The sequence below is a fragment of the Microcaecilia unicolor genome, chromosome 3 (genome assembly GCF_901765095.1).
Source record: "Microcaecilia unicolor chromosome 3, aMicUni1.1, whole genome shotgun sequence".
NCBI lineage: Eukaryota > Metazoa > Chordata > Amphibia > Gymnophiona > Siphonopidae > Microcaecilia > Microcaecilia unicolor.
The window spans coordinates 197,847,765-197,874,184 of NC_044033.1; the positions used below are offsets into that span (position 1 = coordinate 197,847,765).

General features: G+C 47.3%; 1 protein-coding gene across 1 annotated transcript in view; it reads left to right on the plus strand.

The window, feature by feature from the left end:
- Window positions 1-17,996: 17,996 nt before the first annotated feature.
- The window catches only part of LOC115464322 (potassium channel subfamily T member 2-like), a 197,227-nt gene continuing 188,803 nt past the window's right edge, over window positions 17,997-26,420 (plus strand). The window contains exon 1 of the mRNA XM_030194710.1: window positions 17,997-18,085. Coding sequence (XP_030050570.1) covers window positions 17,997-18,085 — 89 coding nt within the window. The remainder of the gene's footprint in view (window positions 18,086-26,420) is intronic.

Here is a 26,420-nt window from a genome sequence, read left to right on the forward strand (position 1 = left end):
CCTTTCAGAAAGTGTCTCAATTGTAAATAAACATAAAAGTCACTTTGCCGTACCCCAAAATCCTCCTTCAAAGCCTCAAAGGAAGCCACCTCTCCTCCTACATGCAATTGGCCCATCAAGTCTAGTCCGGCTTCAGCCCAGCGTACCAACACTGGGTTCCCCACACTCGGGTCAAACAACGGGTTGTCAATTATGGGCGCCAGGCCCGAAACAGGCGGTTGCCGATCAATAAACATCCGATCCCAATAATAAAAGGTGGCTTGTACCGCCGGTGGAAAGCACTCAACCCTCCCTCTATATTTGTTGGGTAGCCACATCAAGTTACCCAGCTTACGGGATCCCACCATGGATTGTTCCAATTGTACCCAAAGCTTATGATCTTCCCCTCTGAACCACTCTACCGCCGATCTAGCCTGTGCCGCCCAATAGTACCAACACAGATTCGGCACTGCTAGACCTCCTTGATTTTTATTCCTGTACAGAATTGCCCGTGCCAAGCGGGGTCTTTTTTGATTCCAAATAAAGCGCATCAGACGGTCCTGCAAGTTAGACAAATAAACCCGGGGTACCTTCAGGGGAAGAACCTGAAAAAGATACATTAACCGAGGCAGGATGTTCATCTTAATTGCCGCTATCCGGCCCAACCAAGAGAGTCCGATGAGGGACCACCTGTCCAAATCTCTGTAAATCTCTTTCTGTAGCGCCGGGTAGTTAGCTGAGAACAATTCCGACTGATCCGCAGGAATCTGTACCCCCAGGTATCGTATGGATCTAGTTGACCATTTAAAGACGAATGACTCCTGCAAGGCCTCATACACTCGTGGCGACACTCCCACCACCAGACCTTCTGACTTATTAGCGTTAAGCTTATAACCTGAGACCCGCGAGTATTTCTCTATTTCCTTTAGTAGATTAGGCAAGGAGGTTAATGGGTTTGTTAACGATAATAACACGTCGTCTGCAAACAATGCAAGTTTGTATTCCTGCCCCTTTACCTCCACCCCAGTTACATTCACATTCTCCCGGATAGCAGCAGCCAACGGCTCCATTGTCAAGGCAAACAGCATTGGGGACAACGGGCATCCCTGTCGGGTGCCCCTCCCCAGCGCGAACATCCCCGAATTCCCTCCGTTAATCCTAACACATGCCTGCGGTCGTGTATAAAGCGATTGGGTCCAAGCTCTAAATAAGGGCCCTATCCCGAGCCTGTGCAGGACCCTGTCAAGGAATCCCCAATGGACTCGGTCGAAGGCCTTCTCCGCATCCAGCCCCAACAAGACCAACGGACAGGTCCTCGACCGAGCCCAGTGCATCAAATCCAGAGTTCTACGCACATTGTCCATGGCCTGTCTCTTTGGCACAAATCCCACCTGGTCAGGGTGAATCAAGGTAGGTAAGAACCTCCCCAGCCGATTGGCAAGGACTTTTGCCAGGATTTTAACATCCGTATTTAAGATTGATATGGGGCGGTAAGAAGCACAATCCGCTCCATCTTTTTGAGGTTTAGGTATTACTGCTACCCAGGCTTCTAACATAGTCCTAGGCAGTGCCTGCCCGTCTCTAACTGAGTTAATAACCAATGTTAAGCAGGGCGCCAACTCTCGTGCGAATTTCTTGAAGAACTCATTAGTAAAGCCATCCAAGCCTGGTGTCTTGCCCGTTGGTAAGTCCCTAATAACCTGCAATACCTCTTTTAGTTGCACTGGGTCATCCAATTCTTTTTTCTGCTGTTCGGATAATACAGCCAGCCCTCTATCTGCTAAATATTGGTCTATCCCCCCAACCTGTACGGCAGCATCTTCTCTATACAGAGACTCATAGAACTGAGCAAAGCGTTCTCTAATTTGGGCAGATTTATACAGCATTGTACCATTCTCAGCTTTCACTCGTATAATATGTCTATCAGCTCTCATCTTTCTCAATTTCCGAGCCAATAATCTCCCTGGCTTATTGGTCCCTTCATAATACACCTGTTTCAATCGTGCGTGCACAAACTTCAGGCTCTCCTCATGCAGCGCAGTCAGTTCCAATCTCACATCCTGTAGCTTACGGTAATCAGCCACCCTACCCGAAGTCCTGTATTTAGATTCTAGTTCCCCTATGCGGGCCATACATTTCAACAAGCGCTCTCTGTGGATCCTGTTTCTGTGACTGGCACATTTAATAAAGTATCCTCGTGCCACCGCCTTAAAGGCTTCCCACACAGTACTCAATGCCGGCCCCGAATCCATATTTATTTCAAAGTACTCCCTCAGGACCGGTAGGAAATCCGCTACTATCTGAGGATCCTGCAACAGGCAGTTATTAAATGACCACCTGCATTCTCTTCGCTCTCCCTCTAACGAAGGGATCACAACCCACGCCGGAGCATGGTCTGAGATTGTAATATGGCCAATAGCGGATTCCCCCCCCCCCTCCGAGAGGGTTCTGTCCAGAAAGACGTAGTCTAGTCTCGAGTAAGTCAGGTGCACTTGGGAATAGAAAGTATAGTCTCGCCCCCTCGGATGACACACTCGCCACCAATCACACAGGCCCATTTCTTCTACTAAGTTCCGCAAAGCTTGGGAAATGTTATAGTCAGCTTTAGTAGGAGATGCTGACCTGTCCAGACCAGGCTGCATGGTTGCATTGAAGTCTCCCGCCATGAATACCCTCCCCCGGGAGAACGATTGTAATTCCCTATGGAGATGTCTAAAAAACCCCTCCTGGTTTTCGTTAGGGGCGTAGATATTGGCCAGGGTAAACTCCTCCCTCTCAAGCTGCACATGCAAAAAGAGATACCTCCCCGTTACGTCTCTCTTCAAGTGGAGAACCTGTACCTGGATATCTCTATGGAACAAGATAGCCACTCCTCTTTTTTTCCCCCCCTGAACATCAGAGGCACAGTATACCCCTGGGTACATTTTAGATGCCAATAGCCCCTCATGCTTTGGTAACATATGCGTTTCCTGTAAAAACACCACCTTCGGGCACATTAAGCGTAACTCTCGCTGAAGGGCGTGGCGTTTGTATGGAGAATTGAGCCCTTTTACATTGTAAGTAAGTATCTTAAAGCCAGACATTAAACTTGTTCAATAAATCCTCCCTATAAAACAGTGTATGAGGAACAATCAAACCTTCTGGTATCACACCCTTCTTACCCCTTCTCCGGATTCTCACCAAGTAGTGTAGTTCTTGATCCCCCATTCTATACTTCATAGTACATTCATTCCCTAGGGAACACTCTTCCCCCTCCCCCCCTGTACTCCCTCCCTCCCATCCCCCCCGCCCCAGAAAACCACTAGCGAGGTTCTTAGTCCCTCGACTAGGAATATAAAAGGAAGAGCCCATTAACCCAAACAGCTACCCAAGGCCCCCTCCCCCCTCCCCCCTCCCTTCTTACCCCTGCTTTTTACGCTGTAATCCCTCCTCAATAGTACAGAACTTTCGCCCTCTGTGGAAGTGGTGCATCTTATTCCAATACTACTTTTACATAGTTCAAGATTTCCCATTCCCAGCACTCTTACTTATTTAGCATACTTAACACATACATATTTATACGACTCTCCACTGCAATGCACAGCACGAGTTCATTTTATAACTTCAGGTGCCTGTTCGGGCCTTTTTCCCCTTGCCCTGGACTCTCTGCCATTTCTGCAGCTTAGCTCGCGTGGTCGGGTCCAGTTCAGTTGGTGGGCCTTCCGTGGACACCAGTCCCTCGGTTCGTAGTATCTTCCACACTTCTTCTAGGGTCCGGGTTCGGTGCATACGTCCACCTGTAGTGAAGCAAAGGGCAAATGGAAAAGCCCATCTATAAGGGATTTTATTCTTTGTTAATACTTCCAGTGCCGGTTTCATCGCTTTCCTCAGGGACAAAGTGTGAGCAGACAAGTCCTGAAAAACTGTAATTTGTGCATCATTATACTCAATGTGCTGTACTTGGCGCGCTTTCTGTAGCAACTGTTCCTTGGCAGTGAAAGTAGTGAAGCAAACCACAATGTCCCGCGGTCTATTGTCTGTCCGTCTCCCCAATGCTCTGTGTGCGCGCTCAAATGTGATATCTAGAGAGTCTAGCAACTTGCTACAGAGCAGCTTTACAATGGCGCCAACATCCTCATGGTCCCCCACCTCCGGGACTCCACGAAAACGCAGGTTGTTACGACGCCCTCGATTTTCTAAGTCATCCAATTTAAGCTGCATTTCGGCATAGGAGGTGAGTATTTTCGAAAGACGGGTTTCAGTCTCGATCAATTTTTCCGCGTTCTCGTCCACCCGCACCTCCAAGTCTTCCACGCGGCCTCCCATCTCCCGGAGATCTACGCTCAACCCGTCCATTTTTTCTAGGATTTCCTCCTTCGACGCTTTAATTTCCTTGCGGATCTCCATTAAAAAACGCGTTAGGTCTTTGGGCAATCCCCGCTTACCGGTTGATTTTCCCGATTCGCACAGGGATGGAGCAGAATCTGAGTCAGAATGTGAGGCGGGTGCGGACGAAAGCACATGGCGCCGCGTGGTCCGGAGCACCGGCTTCTCCAACGTGTGTTCGCTATCCCTCCGAGACGCCGCCATTTATTTCAGCAGGGAGTATCGCTTTAGATTCCTCACACCACGAGGAACGTTGCGATAGCTGATTTAGCTCGTCAAACAAGCAGAGGAACGCTGTTATTGCTCAATTACGGAGGGTGGCAACGGAGCTAGCTCTCTAGGCAGCCATTCAGGTCCGTGACGTCACTTCCTCTCCAATGGATTTTATTTCTACATTTTTACAAATATAAGCTTTTTATATCAGTTTTGCTATGTACAGTGAGTTTTCATTTAAAATGACATCTGGCTGTAAAAGAGAGAGGTGGCTGAGGAGCATAGACTTATAACCCCTCTGCCGCTGCTTAGACCAGGTGCAGCTGGCCAGGGGTCCGATTGCTGTTCGGCGTAACAGACCGTTGCATAATTCTGCACTGGGTCATGCAAGAGGTGGAGAGTAATGTAAGACAGGCCAGAAAGCCAAGTGATGGGGAAAGACATAGAGATGAGCTCTTCAGGTGGAGAGGTGTGAGCTGTTTTCAGCAGATGGAAAAACTGAACGCCTAAAGCCAAAAAAAACCCCACCCATAAGGAAGATTAATAAAGGTGTAACCTTCATAAAAGAAATGCGTCTGGATACAACATCGCACTGCAAAAATAATTACTGAGATGCAAAGGCCAGAAGGGAAGGAGAAAGATAATGTCTCCCTGGTAAAAATGTATAAAAGAAAAGCTAAAATCGCTGACACTTCTGCATGCAGTGATAAATGAGTTCCTCTGTGCACTGAGAACACCTAAAATTGAGAGAGAGAGATTCAAAGCCTGAGGCTGAAAACTTGCTGCACTGACAGAAGACCTTAAATTCACATCCTCCGATAATACACTGGAAGCACAAAATCAGAACAGAGATACCAAAATAAATTATTTAGACAGAAGCTAAGCTAAATCTATAGTGAATTGGAGAACAAAATTAGGGCAGTTAAAACATGTCAACAATTTCTGGATGAGCTTGTATGAGAACTCTCTGGAGTACAGTAGAGAATGGGTCAACCAGCATAATAATTGAAAGAAATAGAAAAGGCTAAAGAAAGGAGCTTGAGGAAAGCCCTGGTCCTGAAGGAGCAACCAGTTTTTGTCTTGAACACTTAACAGTCCTCCACTATGATCTAACAAACTGCCTGACCTAATGCCACAGTGGTTAATAACTGGAAGAACACCTTTATTTATTTAGATTTTGCTCACACCTTTTTCAGTAGTAGCTCAAGGTGAGTTACATTCAGGTACTCTGGATATTTCTCTGTCCCAGGAGGGCTCACAATCTAAGTTTGTACCTGAGGCAATGGAGGGTTAAGTGACTTGCCCAAGGTCACAAGGAGCAGCAGTGGGATTTGAACCGGCCACCTCTGGGTTGCAAGAGCGGTGCTCTAACCACTCCACTTGTTATTCTTTAGGGTTCTACATGGAATGTTGCTACTCTTTGAGATTCTGCATGGAATCTTGTCACTCTTTAGGATTCCAGAATCATTGCTGATCTGCAAGCGCAGGCTTCTGTTTCTGTGAGTCTGACGTCCTGCACGTACGTGCAGGACGTCAGACTCACAGAAACAGAAGCCTGCGCAGCCGTGTTGCCAGGTACACTGGATCTTTCTCTGTCCCAGGAGGGCTCACAATCTAAGTTTGTACCTGAGGCAATGGAGGGTTAAGTGACTTGCCCAAGATCATAAGGAGCAGCAGTGGGATTTGAACCGGCCACCTCTGAATTGCAAGACCAGTGCTCTAACCACTAGGCCACTCCTCCACTCCACTTTACTTTCAAAGGGAGACCCAACCAACATCCCCAGAAACTACTGTCTAATAACATTCTTACATCCAATGTACAAGCTGTTCACTGCAATTGATGTAGGTAGAACATGAGGTTTGAACAATGTTATTGCAGTAGAATAGAAACCCAACAGAAGGGGGAGCATATGGCTGTGAAGAGCAGCTGATGCTGAATATGATGCTGAATAGAGCTATTATGATGAGCTGTAAAAAAAATATAGAAACCTCAGTATGGCATGGATCAATTATAAGAGTTTTTGATAGCGTCCCACGCTCTCGGATAATAAATTGCCTTGAAACGTACAGAGTGAATCATAGATTGATTGAGTCCATAAAGGCCACTGTGAAAATGTGGCAAACCATACTCCATCTGAATTACGAGGAAGAACAGTTTGTCATTCCTAACACCATGATCCAGAGAGAAGTCTTCCATGAAGAGTCCCTGTCACCGCTCTTATTGCGTCTGGTACTGAATCCATTGAGTGGTGTTAACTCAATAGCCTAGAGATGGTGCTGAGCCCCATATGGAACAGAAACCACAAAAAGTGGAGGTGCTGTAGATTCCTACGAAAGTCAATCAGACGAGAGAAGGGGAGTTCCTTGCCTGATTGAGCACCTCCACTTTTTGTGGTTTTTGTAGCTTGTCCTACTCCCCTTCTCTCAGCTGAGCCTCATATAACATCACACTGTTTGTGGGATGATTTGAAGTTGTTGAGTTTCTGTGCTTATCGTTGGACGGAACAACTCTTAAGTAGGGAAGAGTTTCTCAGATGACATCAGGGTGACTTCTGGACTAGACGAATGTGAGAAGCCAACCTTCCTTGATGGGATAGGGGAGGGAGAAAACAGCTGTCTGAGAGAAAGATGATACAAAAGAGCTTGAGTTGGAAAGTGTATATAAATATTTAGGAGTAGGAACAAAATATAACAATCCAGCACTCATTTTAGGGAGAAAAGATCAGCAAAGATACTAAAGAAGATTGTAATTGATATTGAAAAGTGCTCTAACAGCATTTATCTGATGCGAATAGGAGGCTGGCCCCATACTGATCTTGAAAAATTGGATGTAACAGCAAGAAAACTCCTCCATGCCTACCAGGTAATATGTAAGAAATAGTATGTGCTGCAGTTGTATATACATGTAGGAGGCAAGTCTAGAAGCTGGCACCTCCATTTAGGTGCATGAATGCCATGTGCTTGGGGCCAGTTCTATAATGTGCAACCAAATGCTGTTAAAGAGTAGTGTAAGTTGGCTGGATGTGCCTTCTGTTTAGGCGTCATTTATGTCATGTTGATGGCAGGTATCAGTGACTGAACCTCCGTATGTCTAGTGAAGTGTACGATAAGTTTTGTATAATGTACTTGTGTCAGTTGAAGACACGTTCGTACTCTGCCCACATCTCCTCTCCCTCTACAGTTGTGCGCTAACACATAACCGCTACCTTAAAGAATAGCTCCTGGTGCGCAGTTGCACTAGTTACCGATAATTTGCATCTGTGATGTGCCTAAGTGGCATGAACGTCTAAGTGCAATTTATATAACTACTAGTAAAACAGGCCCGTTTCTGACACAAATGAAACGGGCGCTAGCAAGGTTTTCCTCGGAGTGTGTATGTTTGAGAGAGTATGTGTGAGAGTGACTGTGCGAGTGTGTGTGTGTGACAGAGAGAGATTGAGACTGGGTGCGAGTGTGTCTGGGAGAGAGAGAGTGTGTGTGTGAGAGTGTGTGCCAGGGGCCCCTGCCCCTCCCAGTTCCAGTGTCACCCCTTCCTCCGTGTTCCAGGGTCATCCCTCTTCTTTTTTTTTTCTTAGTTTTTGTACAGGTGGTGCATTCCCTCCCTCCTCCCCTCTCGTCCCCTGCCACGAGTTCCAAACCCCTCTCCTCCACCGAGTTCCAGACCCCCTCCTTCCCTCCTTCCCCCCTTGAGTTCCAGACCCCCTCTCTCCCTCCCCCAAGTTCCAGACCCCACCTCCCTGCTTCCCTCCGATGGCCAGACCCCCTTCCCTCCGATGGCCAGACCCCCTTCCCGCCGCCAACCCTTCCCTGCCACCGTCGCATACCTGTACTGGCGGGGGACCCCAACCCCCGCCAGCCAAAGTTCTCTTCTCGACCGCGCGGCGTGGACGAATGATCTGATCAAGTTTGAATCTGTGTGCTTGTGTCTGACGTCCTGTGTGCAGGACGTCAGATGCACGCACACAAACAAATTGCAACTTGATCAGATCATTCGTCCACGCCGCGCGGTCGAGAAGAGAACTTTGGCTGGCGGGGGTTGGGGTCCCCCGCCAGTACAGGTATGCGACGGCGGCAGGGAAGGGTTGGCGGCGGGAAGGGGGGCTCGAGAGGGTCGCGGCAGGGGGGTCCATGGGTCAGGAACTTGGAGGGGGGTGTGGGAATCAGAGGGAGGGAGGGATTCTGACGTCGCGTTACCATGGGTGGAGCCATTATGAAGCCTACGAACACTACAGGGCTTCAGGGCTTCACTGCCACGGAGTCAGCTTCAGAACGTTGGAGGTGCGAATTATTATATTAGATCTCCCTAGAGATACCATTATAGGTCTTCAGGCACCCAAATACTCAGAAAGCTCTGAGGTATGAAAGCAAATGACCAGAGTCAGTCTTGGGGCAAGAAGGAAGAGAAAAGCTCTTAAACAGCAGGACCAGCAAACATGACAAAGCAACTGGCTTAAGCACAAAGTTATTTCAGCAACCACAACACATGAATGGTTAAAGGAGAGGTGGACTGAAACCTAAAGATGAGAGACAGATAATTGCAGTACAGGATAGTGCAATATGAAGAGGATTGGCTCACAGCCAACACAGGAACAACCAGGAAAACAGACAAATACAAATTTTGTAGCACCGAACACAACTCATTCCTGGATGCGACGTGCTGATCTCTGAAAAACAAGACAACGATATATTAGATAACATGTCTCATTCACCATAAGCTCTGCAAACAGGTTATCACTGTCCCAGAAACACACCGGCCCCGTGATCCTGTCAGATCTGCGGAGAATAAAGACGTTTGATCGTCTGGGACGTCCCCAGTCCCACAAGTTGTGGTAAATGAGAAATGCACAGAAATCGCACTACTCATAGAAGTGTCAGTACCGAGGGACTGTCCTGTCCTATGTGTGGGCAAAGCAAAGATCTTCCAGTACTGAGAAATGCAATCAGAGACTGAGGAGATGTGGCAGAAAGATACAGAACTTGCCCCAGTGGAGTTGGGCTGCAGAGGCCTCAATAAAAAGAATTTCCGAACGCTTTTGCTGATGCTGTCTGTGCATATCACGTCACAAACAGAAGAAAAACTGTGTGGATGGGATGCACCAGGCAAAAAAACAGTAGAGGAACAAAAAAGAAACCTCACAGATGCTGTCCAAAAAGGTTTATTTTCGGTAAACTTCAAGAACAATCAAGGAGACCTGACACGACTCGTGTTTCGGCCCTACTGGCCTGCATCAGGGGTCTCGGAATTCGTCATATCTTACATATTTCCAGTTTTATCAGTGCATTGCTGTTCTATTTTTTCAGTGTTTACCAAGTGGAGACTTTTTTTTTTTTAATGAACTTTTCTGGGAATATGTAAGATAGCACAAATTCCTAAACCCCTGATGCAGGCCAGTAGGGCCGAAACACGAGTCATGTCAGGTCTCCTTTATTCTTGAAGTTTACTGAAATAAAGCTTTTTGGACACCATCTGTGCGAGGTTTCTGTTTTGTTCCTCTACTGTTTTTTGACTCTGCATATCACATCTTACAAACGTCCAGAAGGAGGTTCACTTTGAAACAAGCATCATCAGCGAACCTGAGGGACTGAGATCATCTCCCACAGGCCCTGACATGGGATGAGATTTATTTGTGTCATGGTAAAAATAAAGGCTCTGTCTAATGTAGTCCTCAAACTGACCTATAAATCCGACACAGCATTCTAATGAGAATAAAAATTATAGCACTGATTTCCAAACTGGCTTCCATGAACTCTCTTCAGGGGTTCCTCAAGAAATTAGATTGTTGAATCTATTTGTATAAGCGTGCATATGTTTACATAAATTGAGGGTTCCTCGGTGTATGAAAAACATATTTTAGGGGCTCCACCATAGTAAAAAGGTTGGGAATCACTGGTTTGTAAGGTATAAACCATAACTTTAAGTGCAATTTCCAAATATTCAAAACCTTCTTTAAATAAAATATTCAATTGGTCTTTTGTGTTTATTCTTTCAGTGTTTCTAGTTCTAGCACTGGCTAATGATATTTATTGTTTAGAGACTAAAAATTAACCTATTTCATGAAATAACTCCAGGAGAATGTTTTTGTCTCCTATTTTACCCCTCCTTTTCCTAAACACCTCTGCAAAATCCTATTTTAATGAGATGCAAATCAAGCACTGGGCAAGCCCTGGTCAGCAATCATTACCTCATTTTCACCAAGGCCTAGGGTTTACCTCACTAGCACCTGAATGCGGATAGCTTGGGCTGTTGCAGGTTTGAGAGGTGGAAAGACCCCTCAGAAATGGTGCCACAGTAGCCAAGTGGGTGCGAGCAGTCTGGGACAGGGTAATCCTGCACCAAACATGAATAAATGAACCCCTGACTTTCTGAACAGCGGCACTGGAGGGGTTGGATGTAGGGATGTTTTCCAAAGTCCTGCCCTGTCTTCATGCTGGTGTCCTAACATAGGCAGCCGAGAGACCTCGGTTTACAATTTTTATAGCAGTAACAGCATTAATCATCACAAAACACAATGTATTTAATCTGGTATAACTCGGCCGCAGCTTTATTTATATACAAACATCTCACATATGGGTATACCCAAGCCTCCCACAGCCTCTGGCTCAATGTCCATCCGCAGTCCGCCGTCCTAGCAGGACTGACCAATCGTAACCTGAGCTCCCTGCCGTCTAGCAAGGGAGCTCCACCTTACTCGCAGCTGCCCCAGCTGCCTAGCTTACACCATCAGGCTTGGGTACCCCGCCAAAGCTGTGACAGTATAGAACAATGTACAGTAAACATTGCATAACTTGGGGAGGGAGGGCAGGGTGCACCTGGAGCCTGGACGCTAAAGAGGGCGTCCGGGCTCCTCCCTGGGGCTTTTATCCCCCGTTTTCTCTCCTCCCTCAGCGGGGTGCCCCTTTCGCGTTGGGCATGCGGCCACCTTGTACCTGGCCTGGGCACCCCGCTGGGCCGGAACGCTCATGCCCCCTCGGTGCACGGTGCCACGTTATCTTCGGCTCTGTGCACCCAAGGGGGCACTGCGCCTCTCTGTTATAGGCAGAGAGAGAGAAAAGAGTTCATAGTTAATGCTGTTTTAGAGTTTGGGAACTAGTATGGTGAACCTGATCTTTCAGCTTTGTGGAAACTCCTCACCTGGAGTTTTGTGTTCAGTTCTGGAGGTCATACTGCTGAAAGAATAGAGACAGGCAGCGGTAATCTGAACAAGAGGCTGGCAAAAAGAGGGCAGGGTCAGATACTGATTCACATTATTTATAACTAGTAAAAAAGGCCCGTTTCTGACAAATGAAACGGGCGCTAGCAAGGTTTTCCTCTGAGTGTGTATGAGAGAGAGAGAGAGAGAGAGAGTGTGTGTGAGAGATGGAGTGTGTGTGTCAGAGAGAGAATGAGAGCGAGACAGAGTGCTGTGTGTTTGTGTGAGAGACGGAGGGTGTGTGCGTGAGACTGTGTGTGTGTGACAGAGAGGTAGAGTGTGATAGAGAGTGTCAGAGTGTATGTGAGAAACAGTGTGTGCCCCCCCCTCTTGCAGGGCCCCCCTCCCCACCTCTCTGGTCTCAGGACCCCCTCCCCTCCTCCCTTTCCTCTGCCCCCCTCCAGTTATCCATGTTCAGCGGCCCATAAATGTTTTTAAACATCAAGCGCGGAACTGCAGACAGCCATCAGGCATTGGCTGTCGGCTCTGCAGCTGCTCCTCTCGCCTCTCACATCACTGCGCTCCTCCGGCGTCTTACTCCAGGGGCAGTGACATGGAGACAAGAGGAGGAGCGGCTGCAGAGCCGACAGCCAATGCCTGATGGCTGTCTGCGGTTCCGCGCTTGATGTTTAAAAACATTTATGGCTTTTTTTCTTTTTGTAGCGGCCACTGCTGCTCAACAGGAAAAGTAGCAGCGGCCAGACAGTGTTACCAGTGGCACGGGTGGCGGGGGGTGTTTGATGTGCCGGGGGGGGGGGGGGGGCTTGGGTGATGTACCGAGGGGGTGTTTGAGCGGCACACTGATTCCCAGGCAGGGGGAGGAGTAGGGAAACACGTGGAGCAACTTGCTCCGCGTGTTTCCCTACTCCTCCCCCTGCCTGGGAATCAGCAGTGAGTGACGTCAGCCTGGCTACGGAGCCTAGCTCAGCAACTCCAGGAGCCACGGACACAGGCAGCTACTTTAGAACATTGGTGGTGAGAATTATTATATAGGATTCCTTGCCTGGAGTAGATTCTGTGATTTATAAAAAACCTGACGTTGGATCTTTGTTTCATACTGAAAAGTTGAAAGATGCACCATGAAGCCTTAGAAAATGCACTGTTTGGTATTCCCAGTTTTGTATGTGTGTGAAGATTTGGTAGATACCTGTCCCCCATCCCCTCCTTCCTCTGGCCCAGTCCAGGCTCTCTTCCTCTACTTTTCCCTTCCTACCTGTAAATCTCCAGCATCCTCTGCCTTCCTTCAGCCCTGGGGCTTTGCAAAGCATGCATGTTTCATGGCACAGGGAGATCCCACAGCACAGTCCGTGAGAGACAGGCATCCCAGATCTATCTGATCCTAGATATGTTACACAGGATGATTGGCCCACTCGCTCAGCCATTTGTGTGACATTCTCCCTGCTTCTAAGGTCCCAGTTCCCCGTCTCACACATTCTCAAAGGCTGCCACAGGTTTTGGCCTCAGTTGGAGTCTGCTCCAGGTATCCATATAAAGGTGTTTTCCCTCTGACTCTCCCTTCTGTCAGCCTCATGCAATGACTTTGCATCCCTTGAGATTTTCACTCTGGGCAGTGCTTCCTTCTGGATATTTGAATATCTCCCCTTTCTTCCCTCTGGACAGGACATTTATAGTTGCCTTGTGCTCTCTGTGTGACTTCTAGTCCTCTGAAGTGCTTCCACTCACCTCCCTCTCTCCCAGCAACACTGACTGTCACTCACCTCCCTTTCAGGGTGATATGAATTAGCGTAGGAGGCAGGCCGCGGTGCCTAATCAGCAGTAAACGTGGTGTCACAAAAGCCTTTTATGTAGCAGTAAGTGCCAGAGATGGGGTTTATCAGGGAAAGCTGTTGTGTTATAAATTATTCCAGCTTTGGTGTTCAGGTGAGGTGTTAAAATAAAACATCAATCACATACACTTTTATAAAAGCTGAAGGTTTCACTGTTAGCTAGGATTGCCCAGTTTTGTACTGGGCAGTAATCTCTCATATAATATGAATAAAAAAGAAATTAGAATATTTTTACTGTAGCATTCCTTATCACCAAATCGGTGGTGATATGCTGGGACCGATGAAAGGCAACGAACCAGGCAGATTGGTACAAGGGACTTTTTAAGAACTGTGCACAGCTGCTCTCCCATTGCAATGTAAGGGAGGGGATGTAGTGGCTTGTCTTGGGGGGTGGCTAACACCTGCTTTCCAGGGGTGCAGTACCATTTACTTATAAACAGGTTGCCTCCTACCTCCACCCCGAGTTTTTCACCATGCAGAGATCCTGGGAACCTGAACAAGTAACTTCCTGTGTGAAGGAGCGACAGAAACCCTGGCTTCCACATTTTAGCAAGCATCTGCCATCCCAAAGAAAAAAAATCTTACTTTGATCTTACTTTATTAGCATACAATTCATTCCCCATATGCACTTGGAGAAAAAAGTGAGTACAATTCTTTGAACATGCCTACAGGCTTCTTGTGCAAAAGGCAGCTTGTCAATGTGACGTGATGGGCCTAGGAGCAGTTCAAGGAAAAAAACCTCTTATCCTTAATCCACAGGTTTTTGCCCTCCTGGCCTGTGTGCAAGACAAGGGTATGGCCACCACATTAAAGAAAAGGAAGATGGTCCTATATCTAGGATGCAGTGAGCAAGCACATGGCAGTACCCAGGAAAAAAGTCCCAGGCGGTGGGCAGGAATCCATTGCCCTTAGGGGCAGATCATTCTTCTGCCCCCACTCACCACTGTAAACACCCAGCAGTGGCCGTGGTCTGTCACTTTCCACTGCATCTGCCCATGGGATTTGGAGATGAGCCTGGGGAAACTTTCAGGGATCCTAAGTCCATAAATGTGGGCATTTTATCCGCAGCAACTGAGCCAGCTGGGTTTCTGCTTTCTTTGGCAGAAAGCGAGGAGCAGCTTGCTTGAAGGCAGGAAAACGCTGCCAGGGAAATACTGTGAAAAACCCCTTCCCTGGAAAGTGTGGGGGCTGGGCATCTGGGTCCAGATTCTGATGCAGGGCATGGTAGGAACCAGCTGCTAAGAATAACAAAGAGCAGAAGGCCCTGGGAGGGAATTGGACCTAAACATCCTGGGCCTGGATAGAGCTTGGGCACATGGCTCTGATGTTACTCCTTCAACATTACTGGGAATGGCAGACAGAGGGCACCAGAGAGCTTTGAGGTCATGTTCTGGTGCGTTTTGTCCACCTGCTTCCCATCTTTGAGGTATGGAAATATCTTTCCCTGCCTGCAGCACTGGGACTTGGAAACCTGCCTGCCTCGTTAAACCTGTAGGTGTTCAAAATCTTTGTTAACAGATCACAGGCATGCCAAATGTGCTGTCTCTGATTTTGGATAATTTTATTATGTCCGTGTTATGTGTTCTACGTTTAAAATTATGATTGTATGTTGTTACCCGCTCAGGATTGTAGATGATGTGGACTACAAATTTTATAAAAGAAAGAAATAAAGAAGCCTCACTTGACTGATTTCTACCTCCCTCTGACTGAAGTGGTTGCAGGTTCTCTGCATACATACAGGCTGTACAAAACTGAAAGAGAATGTTAGAGCACTGAATTATCATTTTTTCATCAATGGTTATGAAGCTGAATGATTAACAGTTCCCAGGCATGGGGTATTTGGGTGCTGTGCAAACTTACTTAAGTACCTCATTCCTGCCCTGCAGCACCCCCTGCTATTCCAATACTGTGACCCCATTCAGCCTTACCAATGCACCCTATTCCTGCCCTGCAGGAACACCCCCTTACCCCAAACACACTCCTCTGCTAGGATAACTCACAACTGTCTTGCAGGATCCCTTGCTATTCCAGTATTAATTTGGCCATAGATTTTGAATGTAATTAGTTACCTTTTCAAACCTGATCTTAAGATGAGGTGTAGAAGGTAGGTCCCTTCCCTAGAGGGCTTACAATCTAGGTTAGCTGAGCTCCTAACACAATGGAAAGTGAAATAACATCGGCGGTGGAATTTGAACCCTGGCTTCCCTTTTGCTTTAATCACTAGGTCATGCCTCCATGCACCAACTCTGCCAGTGCACCTCAGTCCTGCCTTGCAAACCACCTCTGCCGTTGCACCTTGTTGCATCCTTTGAAGACCTAATCCTTCTAGTGGTTAGAGGACAGGGTTCAGAATCAGTGGAGTGGATGGAGCTGTCCGTGGTAGCTGTTTTTCTTCATGTCTTCTGCCTGGTCAGGGAATGGCAAAACATTTAGCTCTGGCCAAGAAGAAACATAAAAGTCTGAGCCTCGAGCCAGGGACAGACCATTCTTAGCTTCTGAAGTCAAAAATATGCAGAATATGAGAGGGAAAAGCAGCTAAACACCCTCCACCCTACCCCACTGGTGAAACAAAATTGGACTGAGCAAATCCATAGGAAAGGGACATTTCTACAGACCTGTGATTTAAAAAAAAGCCAAGATTTTGATTTCCCCTTCCTTCTCTGGTAATTTTAGCTCCTGTATTCTACATGTTTTAAGTCCCTACCCACCACCCTCTTCCAAGCACTGCATCAGGACAGTCGAATGATGTGCTCTTCCCAGTATAAGAGGTAACCCTGCTCATATTCCTGAGGAAGCATTCCTGACTCCGGTATTCCTCTTCCAACACTGGAAGGTCTAACACCCCTGCCCCACACTGTGCCATTTACATTTATTCAGAAAGGACTTAGTCTACAGCTACTGACAGAAAGCTCTTTATTTATTTCATTAACAGCCATCAGAGTCCCAAAATATCAATATCTGTGGTTTTGACTCTGTTAGATTTGGTTCTAATTCATAGGTTGCCTTTATTTTTTGTCCAAATATATATTTTTAATTCAACATCTTTTACAATTGTAAAGATTGCACTTTTCATCAATGTTGTAGCCTGTTTAGCAAGAAAAGTCTTTACCTCAGTATGATACTTGCAGGAGCCTGATGAACATCTGCTCTTCAGCTGTCAGTGCTGTGTTCATGCTTTTGTATCAGTGTGGTGCCTACACAGGCCTCTGATTAAGATATGTTCTTCAGCTGTTTGTGCTGTATTCTGCTTTATGTAACTGGGTGTGATGCCTCCATAGGGCTCTGTCTGATAAAGACCTACTCTTCAGTCGTCTGTGCTGTATTCTATGAGTGTGATGTCTGCCTGGGGCTCCGATGAAGATCAGAATTTGTTGCCAGAGAATGTGGTAAAGGCGTTAGCTTAGCGGGGTTTAAAAAAGGTTTGGACAGCTTCCTAAAGGAAAAGTCCATAGGCCATTATTAAAATGGACTTGGGAAAATCCACTGCGTATTTCTGGGATAAGCAGCATAAAATGTTTTGTACTTTTTTGGGATCTTGCCAGGTATTTGTGACCTGGATTGGCCACTGTTGGAAATAGGATGCTGGGCTTGATGGACCTTTGGTCTGTCCCAGTAGGGCAATAATTATGTACTTATCCATTCTTCAGCAGTCCATGCAGTGCTCTTTCTGACCAAGACTGGTTTTCAGCAGTCTGTGCTGTACTCATCGATTTTCCCTCTTAGTTTGCCACCTGCATGAGGTTAACTGATGGCAAAAAGCACAGCATCACCCTTCAGCCTCTAAACCAGAAAGGAGCACTTAATGATCTCAAACTTATTGCAGCCCTGCTGCTGGGAGCCCATTCTCCTCGCCCTTCTTTTATTCTGTCTGAGAGACCATCGCCAGGCTACCTAGATTATCATTTCTGTTTTCCCTAGAAGTCTGCTAACCTGTGAATCTTGTGAGAGACCGGGGTCTGCCTGCCTTGTCCACCTCCCTTGTCTTTTTAGCCAGAAATGAGGGTGGGAGGAGGTGGGGGGTGTCTAAAGCGAAAGGGCATCATCTGTGAAAAGGAACAGTAGATAGGGAAGGGGGGGGGGGGAGCTGGAGCTCCTGCCTGTGACAGGCAGCAGGGAAGGAGCAGACACTGTTATTTCTTGCTGCTTTTACTGGGTTTTCCAGCACAAATCTAGCCTTCAGCCCGGGCTGCTCATTTCTGAGAAAGAGGACAGGGATCCGCTGTAAACTTGCAGGGGGAGGAGGAGGAGGAGGAGGGAGGGGGGGGGGGGCTTCTTTTTCTTTTTTTGGAGGAGGCAGGAGCTGTTGCAAAGAGATTATTGGAGCAGAGCAGGGGAAATGCAAGTTAAAGACAGCGGCAGCCGCTGGGGCTGTGATTGTGGGTGGGGAGAGGAGATGCTGGAGGAGTGAAGAGCCCCCCACCCCAACCCGGTGGGGGAATCTCTGCATGGCCCGCTTGGAGCAATGGGGGAGCTGGAGAAGGACGTCTTACCGCTGCCACCACGATACCGCTTCAGGGACCTGCTGCTGGGGGACTGGCAGCCCGACGACAGGTAGGGGACCCCGGGGCAAGGGGGTCTCGATCCTCGGGTACCGGGGGGGGGGGGGAGGTGGGATTTTCGCTTTGTCAACGATGCTCTGAAGCTTTTCTGTGTCTTTGTTCTCTGCCTCTTATTTACACCCCCCCCCCCCCACGTGAATGAGAGACTGGAGCCCCCCCCCCCTTCACCTCTCTCAGGGCATGAAATCCTCTCTGCGGACTCATAAAGAGGCAGAAGGGCAGGTGCTGATACCTGAGTACAGCTCTGGTATCTGTTCTGGTACCTGAATACTGGTTCAGATGCCCCTTATTGCTGTGTCTCAGTATTTCTAGTACCTGCACTGACTGAGGGAGGGGGGGGGGGGGAGCTGCTTATACTGAGAAACTTTCCCAGAGGAAACCCGAAGTTCCCTGTGTGAAGAAATTGGGGAAGGGGGGGACTGGACCTGTTGCATGGGAGATCTGCACCTGTTGCAAGAGAGAACTGGAATTATTGCAGGGAGTCGGGTCTGGACCTCTTGCAGGGAAAAACTGGACTTATGTTGTGTGTGTAGGGTGTGGACCTGTTGCAGGGGAAAACTGGACCTGTTGAAGGGGTAACTGGACTTGCTGTATGGTTGGGGGGGGGGGGGGGTGGAGATTGCCATATATTATTGTCCTCTTCTGAACAGAGGCCGAGGTAAACTATGATATAAAAAAGGAGGGGTTAGTCTTTCTGTATAGGACCCCCTCCCCATTTTGCTGTATGAAATGTCTCTGGGTTTGTGTGTTTTGTCTGTCTCTCTAGAAGTGTCTGTAATAGTCTTCTTGGCATTTGGGTGGGTGGGGGGGGGGGGGATGTTTATATTTACTCCAGGCTCCAGGTTGGACTTTTCTGGCAGAACGTTTACAGGCTATGTGGAGGGTGTCAGAGCTATCCCCCCATTCCCTCTCCCCCGGAATACCTGAGGGCATCAAAGCGGAAACCTTCATGTTTTAGTCCTGGCAGGCATAGCGAGGCAGATACAGAAGAAACATTAGCAGTTTGCTCTGGTTCCAGAATACAGGTCTCCCAGACAGGGTTCTCTGGATTTTGGGTGCCCTAGTGTTTGGCAGTGCCAGGCTTAAAATTGGGTTTCTACTGTGCCCAGCCTTGACAGTGGAGGTGTAGTGGCACTACAGCCACCATGACTCAGCAGAACCTTGCACAAGGTATGTGATGTCATAGACATGGTCTGTGATGTCACACAGAGGTCTGCAGTGTCGAGGATATGATGTCATAGTTAAGGTCTATGATGTCATAGATTCGATCTGTGATCTTTACTGAGGTTCTGATGGCCCCCATCTCTCAAGGGATGTAGGAAATCCAGAAAAGGGACAGCAATGAGGATCAGGGAAACTTTCAAGTGAAAGGATGAGGAACAGATGGGGTGTAACCCCAGAGCTCAGTACAGGCTTCAGGGAACTGGCAGGGGTGGGGTCGGGCAGCTGATCTCTGGCCTAAATTCAGTCTGGCCATTGGATCTAGTCTAAACTTGTGATGTCATAATTGAATACTATGATGTCATAGACAATGCACGAGGCCTCAAAACAAAGCCAGACAAACTCTGTAGAAAGGACGATCTGGATAAACAGGACATCCCAACTGTCTGGGGCAGGGAGGCGTTATTTTCTGCAGCTAACTCCAGCTAGGCTTTGAAAGCAGTGGCGCTCTTGTCTTTTCAAACTCAGAACCAGTTAATTTACACTGCCCCTACAGAACAGGTCTTGAGACTAATTCCCCCTCCCCCTTCTAACACTCAAAACAAGCCTTGACCTGTGCCTCTTTGGGGCTCTTAAACCGATGCCTACGCATAATTTGAGCTGGAATCAGCTCTCCTGCTTGTGTCGTTCTCTCTCTTCATCCCTACAAGACGTTAATTGTTCTCGACATCTGCGTGGCAATATTTTCTAAGGGCAGACCTTTACATTGTTGTTTTCCTCTGCAAGCATCTGGGGTTAATGAAGACCTTCTAGGGGAAGGATCTTACTGTTGGAGGGATGCCATCACATCTCTAGGAGCAGAATTATCTGGAGCTCCACAGGGGAGCCCCCCTGAGGCAGCTGTCAGTGCCCTGTGTCTGCTGCCGTCGCCTTGGGAGGAGATCCCTCTCAAGGGCCACCTGGATGTCAGTTGCAACAGCCAGAAGAAAAGGACCCTGAGACCCAGTTTAATGAAACAGCTGAAAGCCTGATTCTTAAGGCAGGCTGGGGGGGGGGGCAGGGGGGAGGTTTGAAGGAAGGGTGTGCTGCTGTACATGTGAAATGGGATGTAGATTTGTTTGCAGGAGTCTGTTGGAAAAGGGTGGGGGGGGGGGGGGGGGGGGGGGTAACACATGCAAATGAATGCATTCATTTCCAGGTGCAGTGTTGCAGAGTCCAGGTAAACTCTGCCATTCTGAGCTTATCACAGGCTTTCTTCAGTTCTGTGCCTCCACTTTGCAGAGCCCCAGACTTCTGCCCCTGCTTCCTGGCAGATTAAAATATAAATACATAAGAATAGCCATATTGGGTCAGACTGAGAGTCCATCTAGCCCAGTATCCTGCTTCCAGCAGTGGCCAGTCCAGGTCTCAAGTCCTGGTGGAACTGTAAAAAGTAGCAAGAATCTATATTACTGAGCACCAGGGATAAACACTGGATTTCTCCAGTTTATGGACTTTTCCTCCAGGAACTTGTCCAAACTTTTCTTAAACCCAGATCGCTAACTGTTGTTACCACATCCTCTGGCAACGAGTTCCAGAGATTAACTATAATTCCTCTTATTTCTTCCTAGGTAGACTGTATACACTGGATCAGACTCAGGGTGGGGTGCACCCCTTTACATGCAGGAATGTAGGGCTCAGATTGTGACCCCAGTCTCAGCTCAACATTGGTGGCCATTCAAGCCCTGCTCTTTTGCAGCAAATGAGGAAGGCTGAGGGCAGCCCTGGGAGGCAGCTGCCTGGTGCGAAGGTGGCGGACCTCACGTGTCACCTAGATAGGATTCTAGATAGTGCTGGGGAGGAGTCCGCTGTCTTGGTACATGTGGGTACCAATGACATAGGAAAATGTGGGAGAGAGGTTCTGGAAGCAAAATTTAGGCTCTTAGGTAGAAAGCTGAAATCCAGATCCTCCAGGGTAGCATTTTCTGAAATGCTACCTGTGCCACGCGCAGGGCCCAAGAGACAGGCAGAGCTCCAGAGTCTCAATGCGTGGATGAGACGATGGTGCAGGGAGGAGGGCTTTAGATTTGTTAGGAACTGGGCAACATTCTGGGGAAGGGGGAGCCTATTCCGAAAGGATGGGCTCCATCTTAACCAGAGTGGGACCAGGCTGCTGGCATCGGCGTTTAAGAAGGAGATAGAGCAGCTTTTAAACTAGAAATGGGGGGAAGGCCGACAGTCGCTCAAAAGAGCATGGTTCGGGATAAGGTATCTTTCAAAGATATCACCATAACAGGGAAGATAGAGTATCCTGATAGTGAGGTTGCAAAAGAGATTGTAGTAGATCGGGTATCTTTAAATAACAATAAAAATCAGACAAAAGATTGCCAATTAATACTGTCAAGTACTAAGCATGATGTACTTAGGAACAACAAACATAGTTTGAAATGTCTATATGCGAATGCCAGGAGCCTAAGAAATAAGATGGGGGAGTTAGAATATATTGCACTAAATGAAAAATTAGATATAATAGGCATCTCTGAGACCTGGTGGAAGGAGGATAACCAGTGGGACACTGTCATACCGGGGTACAAATTATATCGTAGTGATAGGGTGAATCGGATTGGTGGAGGGGTAGCATTGTATATTAACGAGAGCCTTGAATCAAATAGATTGAAAATTCTGCAGGAAGCAAAACACTCCTTGGAATCACTGTGGATTGAAATTCCATGTGCAAAGGGGAAAAGGATAGTGATAGGAGTGTACTACCGTCCGCCTGGCCAGGACGAACAGACGGATGCGGAAATGTTAAAGGAAATCAGGGACGCAAACAAACTGGGCAACACAATAATAATGGGGGATTTCAATTACCCGCATATAGACTGGGTTAATGTAACATCTGTACACGCAAGGGACATAAGATTTCTTGATGAAATCAAGGACAGCTTCATGGAACAGCTAGTTCAGGAGCCGACAAGAGAAGGAAAAATACTAGACTTAGTCCTTAGTGGTGCTCATGATCTAGTGCAGGGGGTAACGATACGAGGGCCGCTTGATAACAGTGATCATAATATGATCGGTTTTGATATTGGCATTGAAGGAAGTGAAACTAGGAAATCAAGTACGCTAGCGTTTAACTATAGAAAAGGTGATTACGACAAAATGAGAAAAATGGTGAAAAAAAGACTGAAAGGAGCAGCTCGCAGAGTAAAAAACTTGCATCAGGCGTGGATGCTGTTTAAAAACACCATCCTGGAGGTTCAGGACAAATATATTCCACGTATTAGAAAAAAGGGAAAAAAGACTAAACGTCAGCCGGCGTGGCTAAACAGTAAGATAAAGGAAATCATTAGAGCCAAAAAACAATCCTTCAGAAAGTGGAGAAGAGAACCAACTGAAAGTAACAGGATAGATCATAAGGAATGCCAAGCCAAATGCAAAGCGGAGATAAGGAGGGCAAAAAAGGACTTTGAGAAGAAATTAGCGTTGGAAGCAAAAATACATAGTAAAAACTTTTTTAGATACATTAAAAGCAGGAAACCGGCCAAAGAGTCGGTTGGGCCGCTGGACGAAAATGGTGTTAAAGGGGCAATCAAGGAGGACAAAGCCGTAGCGGAGAAATTAAATGAATTCTTTGCTTCGGTCTTCACCGAGGAGGATTTGGGGGGGACACCGGTGCCGGAAAGAATATTTGAAGCGGGGGAGTCGGAGAAACTAAACAAATTCTCTGTAACCTTGGAGGATGTAATGGGTCAGTTCAGCAAGCTGAAGAGTAGTAAATCACCGGGACCTGATGGTATTCATCCCAGAGTATTAATAGAACTAAAAAATGAACTTGCGGAGCTACTGTTAGAAATATGCAATCTGTCCCTAAAATCGAGTGTAATACCGGAAGACTGGAGGGTAGCCAATGTTACTCCGATTTTTAAGAAAGGTTCCAGAGGAGATCCGGGAAATTATAGACCGGTGAGTCTGACGTCGGTGCCGGGCAAGATGGTGGAGGCTATTATTAAGAATAAAATTGCAGAGCATATACAAAAACATGGACTGATGAGACAAAGTCAGCACGGATTTAGTGAAGGGAAGTCTTGCCTCACCAATCTAATGCATTTTTTTGAGGGGGTAAGCAAACATGTGGACAATGGGGAGCCGGTTGATATTGTATATCTGGATTTTCAGAAGGCGTTTGACAAAGTGCCGCACGAAAGACTCCTGAAGAAATTGCAGAGTCATGGAATCGGAGGTAGGGTATTATTATGGATTAAGAACTGGTTGAAAGATAGGAAGCAGAGAGTAGGATTGCGTGGCCAGTATTCTCAGTGGAGGAGGGTAGTTAGTGGGGTCCCGCAGGGGTCTGTGCTGGGTCCGTTGCTTTTTAATGTATTTATAAATGACCTAGAGATGGGAATAACTAGTGAGGTAATTAAATTCGCCGATGACACAAAATTATTCAGGGTCGTCAAGTCGCAGGAGGAATGTGAACGATTACAGGAGGACCTTGCGAGACTGGGAGAATGGGCGTGCAAGTGGCAGATGAAGTTCAATGTTGACAAGTGCAAAGTGATGCATGTGGGTAAGAGGAACCCGAATTATAGCTACGTCTTGCAAGGTTCCGCGTTAGGAGTTACGGATCAAGAAAGGGATCTGGGTGTCGTCGTCGATGATACGCTGAAACCTTCTGCTCAGTGTGCTGCTGCGGCTAGGAAAGCGAATAGAATGTTGGGTGTTATTAGGAAGGGTATGGAGTCCAGGTGTGCGGATGTTATAATGCCGTTGTATCGCTCCATGGTGCGACCGCACCTGGAGTATTGTGTTCAGTACTGGTCTCCGTATCTCAAAAAAGATATAGTAGAATTGGAAAAGGTACAGCGAAGGGCGACGAAAATGATAGTGGGGATGGGACGACTTTCCTATGAAGAGAGGCTGAGAAGGCTAGGGCTTTTCAGCTTGGAGAAGAGACGGCTGAGGGGAGATATGATAGAAGTGTATAAAATAATGAGTGGAATGGATCGGGTGGATGTGAAGCGACTGTTCACGCTATCCAAAAATACTAGGACTAGAGGGCATGAGTTGAAGCTACAGTGTGGTAAATTTAAAACGAATCGGAGAAAATTTTTCTTCACCCAACGTGTAATTAGACTCTGGAATTCATTGCCGGAGAACGTGGTACGGGCGGTTAGCTTGACGGAGTTTAAAAAGGGGTTAGATAGATTCCTAAAGGACAAGTCCATAGACCGCTATTAAATGGACTGGAAAAATTCCTCATTTTTAGGTATAACTTGTCTGGAATGTTTTTACGTTTGGGGAGCGTGCCAGGTGCCCTTGACCTGGATTGGCCACTGTCGGTGACAGGATGCTGGGCTAGATGGACCTTTGGTCTTTCCCAGTATGGCACTACTTATGTACTTATGTACTTATGTACTTATGAGACGTGAAAGGTTCCTGGGCTCATACTGAGTAACAGCACTGAAGACAGCATCCTTTAATTCCACTTTACTCAGAGCTGATTGTGTGTGTGTGTGTGGGGGGGGGGGGGGGGGGGGGAGATTTATTTTCACCCATAGAAATGTTGCCTATCATTTTCTTGCAGGCTCAGTACTGCAATAGTAGGGGATGAATGAGGTATAGGCTCTCAACACTGGAAAAGAAGGGAGTGCTACTATGTGTGGGGGTGAGGGTGAGAGGGTCTCAGCACTGGAAGAGCAGGGGGTATTGCACAGCAGGAATGAGGTGCATTGGCAGAGTTCTCTCTGGGAGTCTCAGTACTGGAATATTAAGGAATATCGCAGGGTAGGGGCATAGCCACAGTGGGCCTGGGAGAGCTGTGACCCCACCATTTTGGAGTCAGGTTCACCCAGTCAGTGGCATGTAATAGGGGCCATCAAGAAGGCAAACAGAGGCAGTGTTAACCTCCGCCCTTCCTAGTACACCTGTTTGGTACCCTCAGACCCCAGCAAAAACTTAAACAGCACAGGAGCAAGGTGTGTGTGTGTGTGAGAGAGAGAGTGAGGGTCTCAGCACTGGAACAGCAGGGGATGCTGCAGGGCAGGAGTGAGGTGCATTGATAGAAGTGTGTGCGTGTGAGGGTCTCAGTACTGGAACAGCATGGGGTGCTGCAGGAATGGAGTGAGGCACATTGGCCGAGCTGAGGAGTGAGAAAGGATGGGGACTATGAGGAGAATTTCAGCCTAATCAGTAACACATTATCTAAGTTGAGACATTGGTTTCTGCTATTGCAGCTACAGTGTTTATATGGCTTGAATGTAGCTGAGCCTTGAGGCTCACTGACAGCTGTTCAGGAACTTTCAGAGGGTCTGATTCCATGTCTACCATGAAAACAAATGAAAAAAAAAATTCTCCGCATCCTGACACCTTGGACTGAGCCTCACCGACCTTTTCTCTGCTTCAGAGGGGCTAAGACAGAATTTGTCAAGGAGGCAATGGTTTGAGCCTCTTGCGCAGAGGGAGGGAAGGGGGGAAGGGCTGCCAGTGTCTGATCTCTTGCCTTGTGCTTCTTGTAAATATTCATAGCTCATTTGGAGAGATTTCTAGCTGCAGTTGGACCAGTACCAAGGGGGGGGGGGGGGGGTTAAGTGCTGGTACAGTGACAAGTGTCACTAACTGATGAGAAAACTGGAGTGTGCACCATCAGGAAGGCTCTCAGTGCAATGCCAAACTGGCACAAGGACAGAGTGGGCACTAGGAAGACCACCCAGAGACCAGCTGCCATCACTAAAGCAATGATGAGTGGGGATCAAGGAAATACGAAAGCACATTCCCCCTGCACTTCCATGAGTTCTGTATGTGTGTGCATGTGTGTGTGCACATGTGACAAAGGTGTATCTATGATCTGTGTGTGTATGTATTTGGGATCTTTGTTGTGTGTTGTGTGTATCAATGATCTGTTTATGTATCTGTGTGTCTGTGACAATGGTTTTTCTGTGTTACTAAATACATGAGTATGTGTGATCACAGCTATCTGTCAGCAGCAGGTGCATGTGCATCACTGATCTGTTTGTGTGTGTGTATGTATAACTAACTGTATGTGTATGTATTTGTGATCCTTGTATGTGTGCAGCTGTGATCTTTGTCTGTGCATGTGTGTGTTTCTGCCCATATGATCCTGTCTGTTTGGTGAGATAATTGTGTCTGTGTGATTCCACATTTGTAATCCCCAGATCTGACAC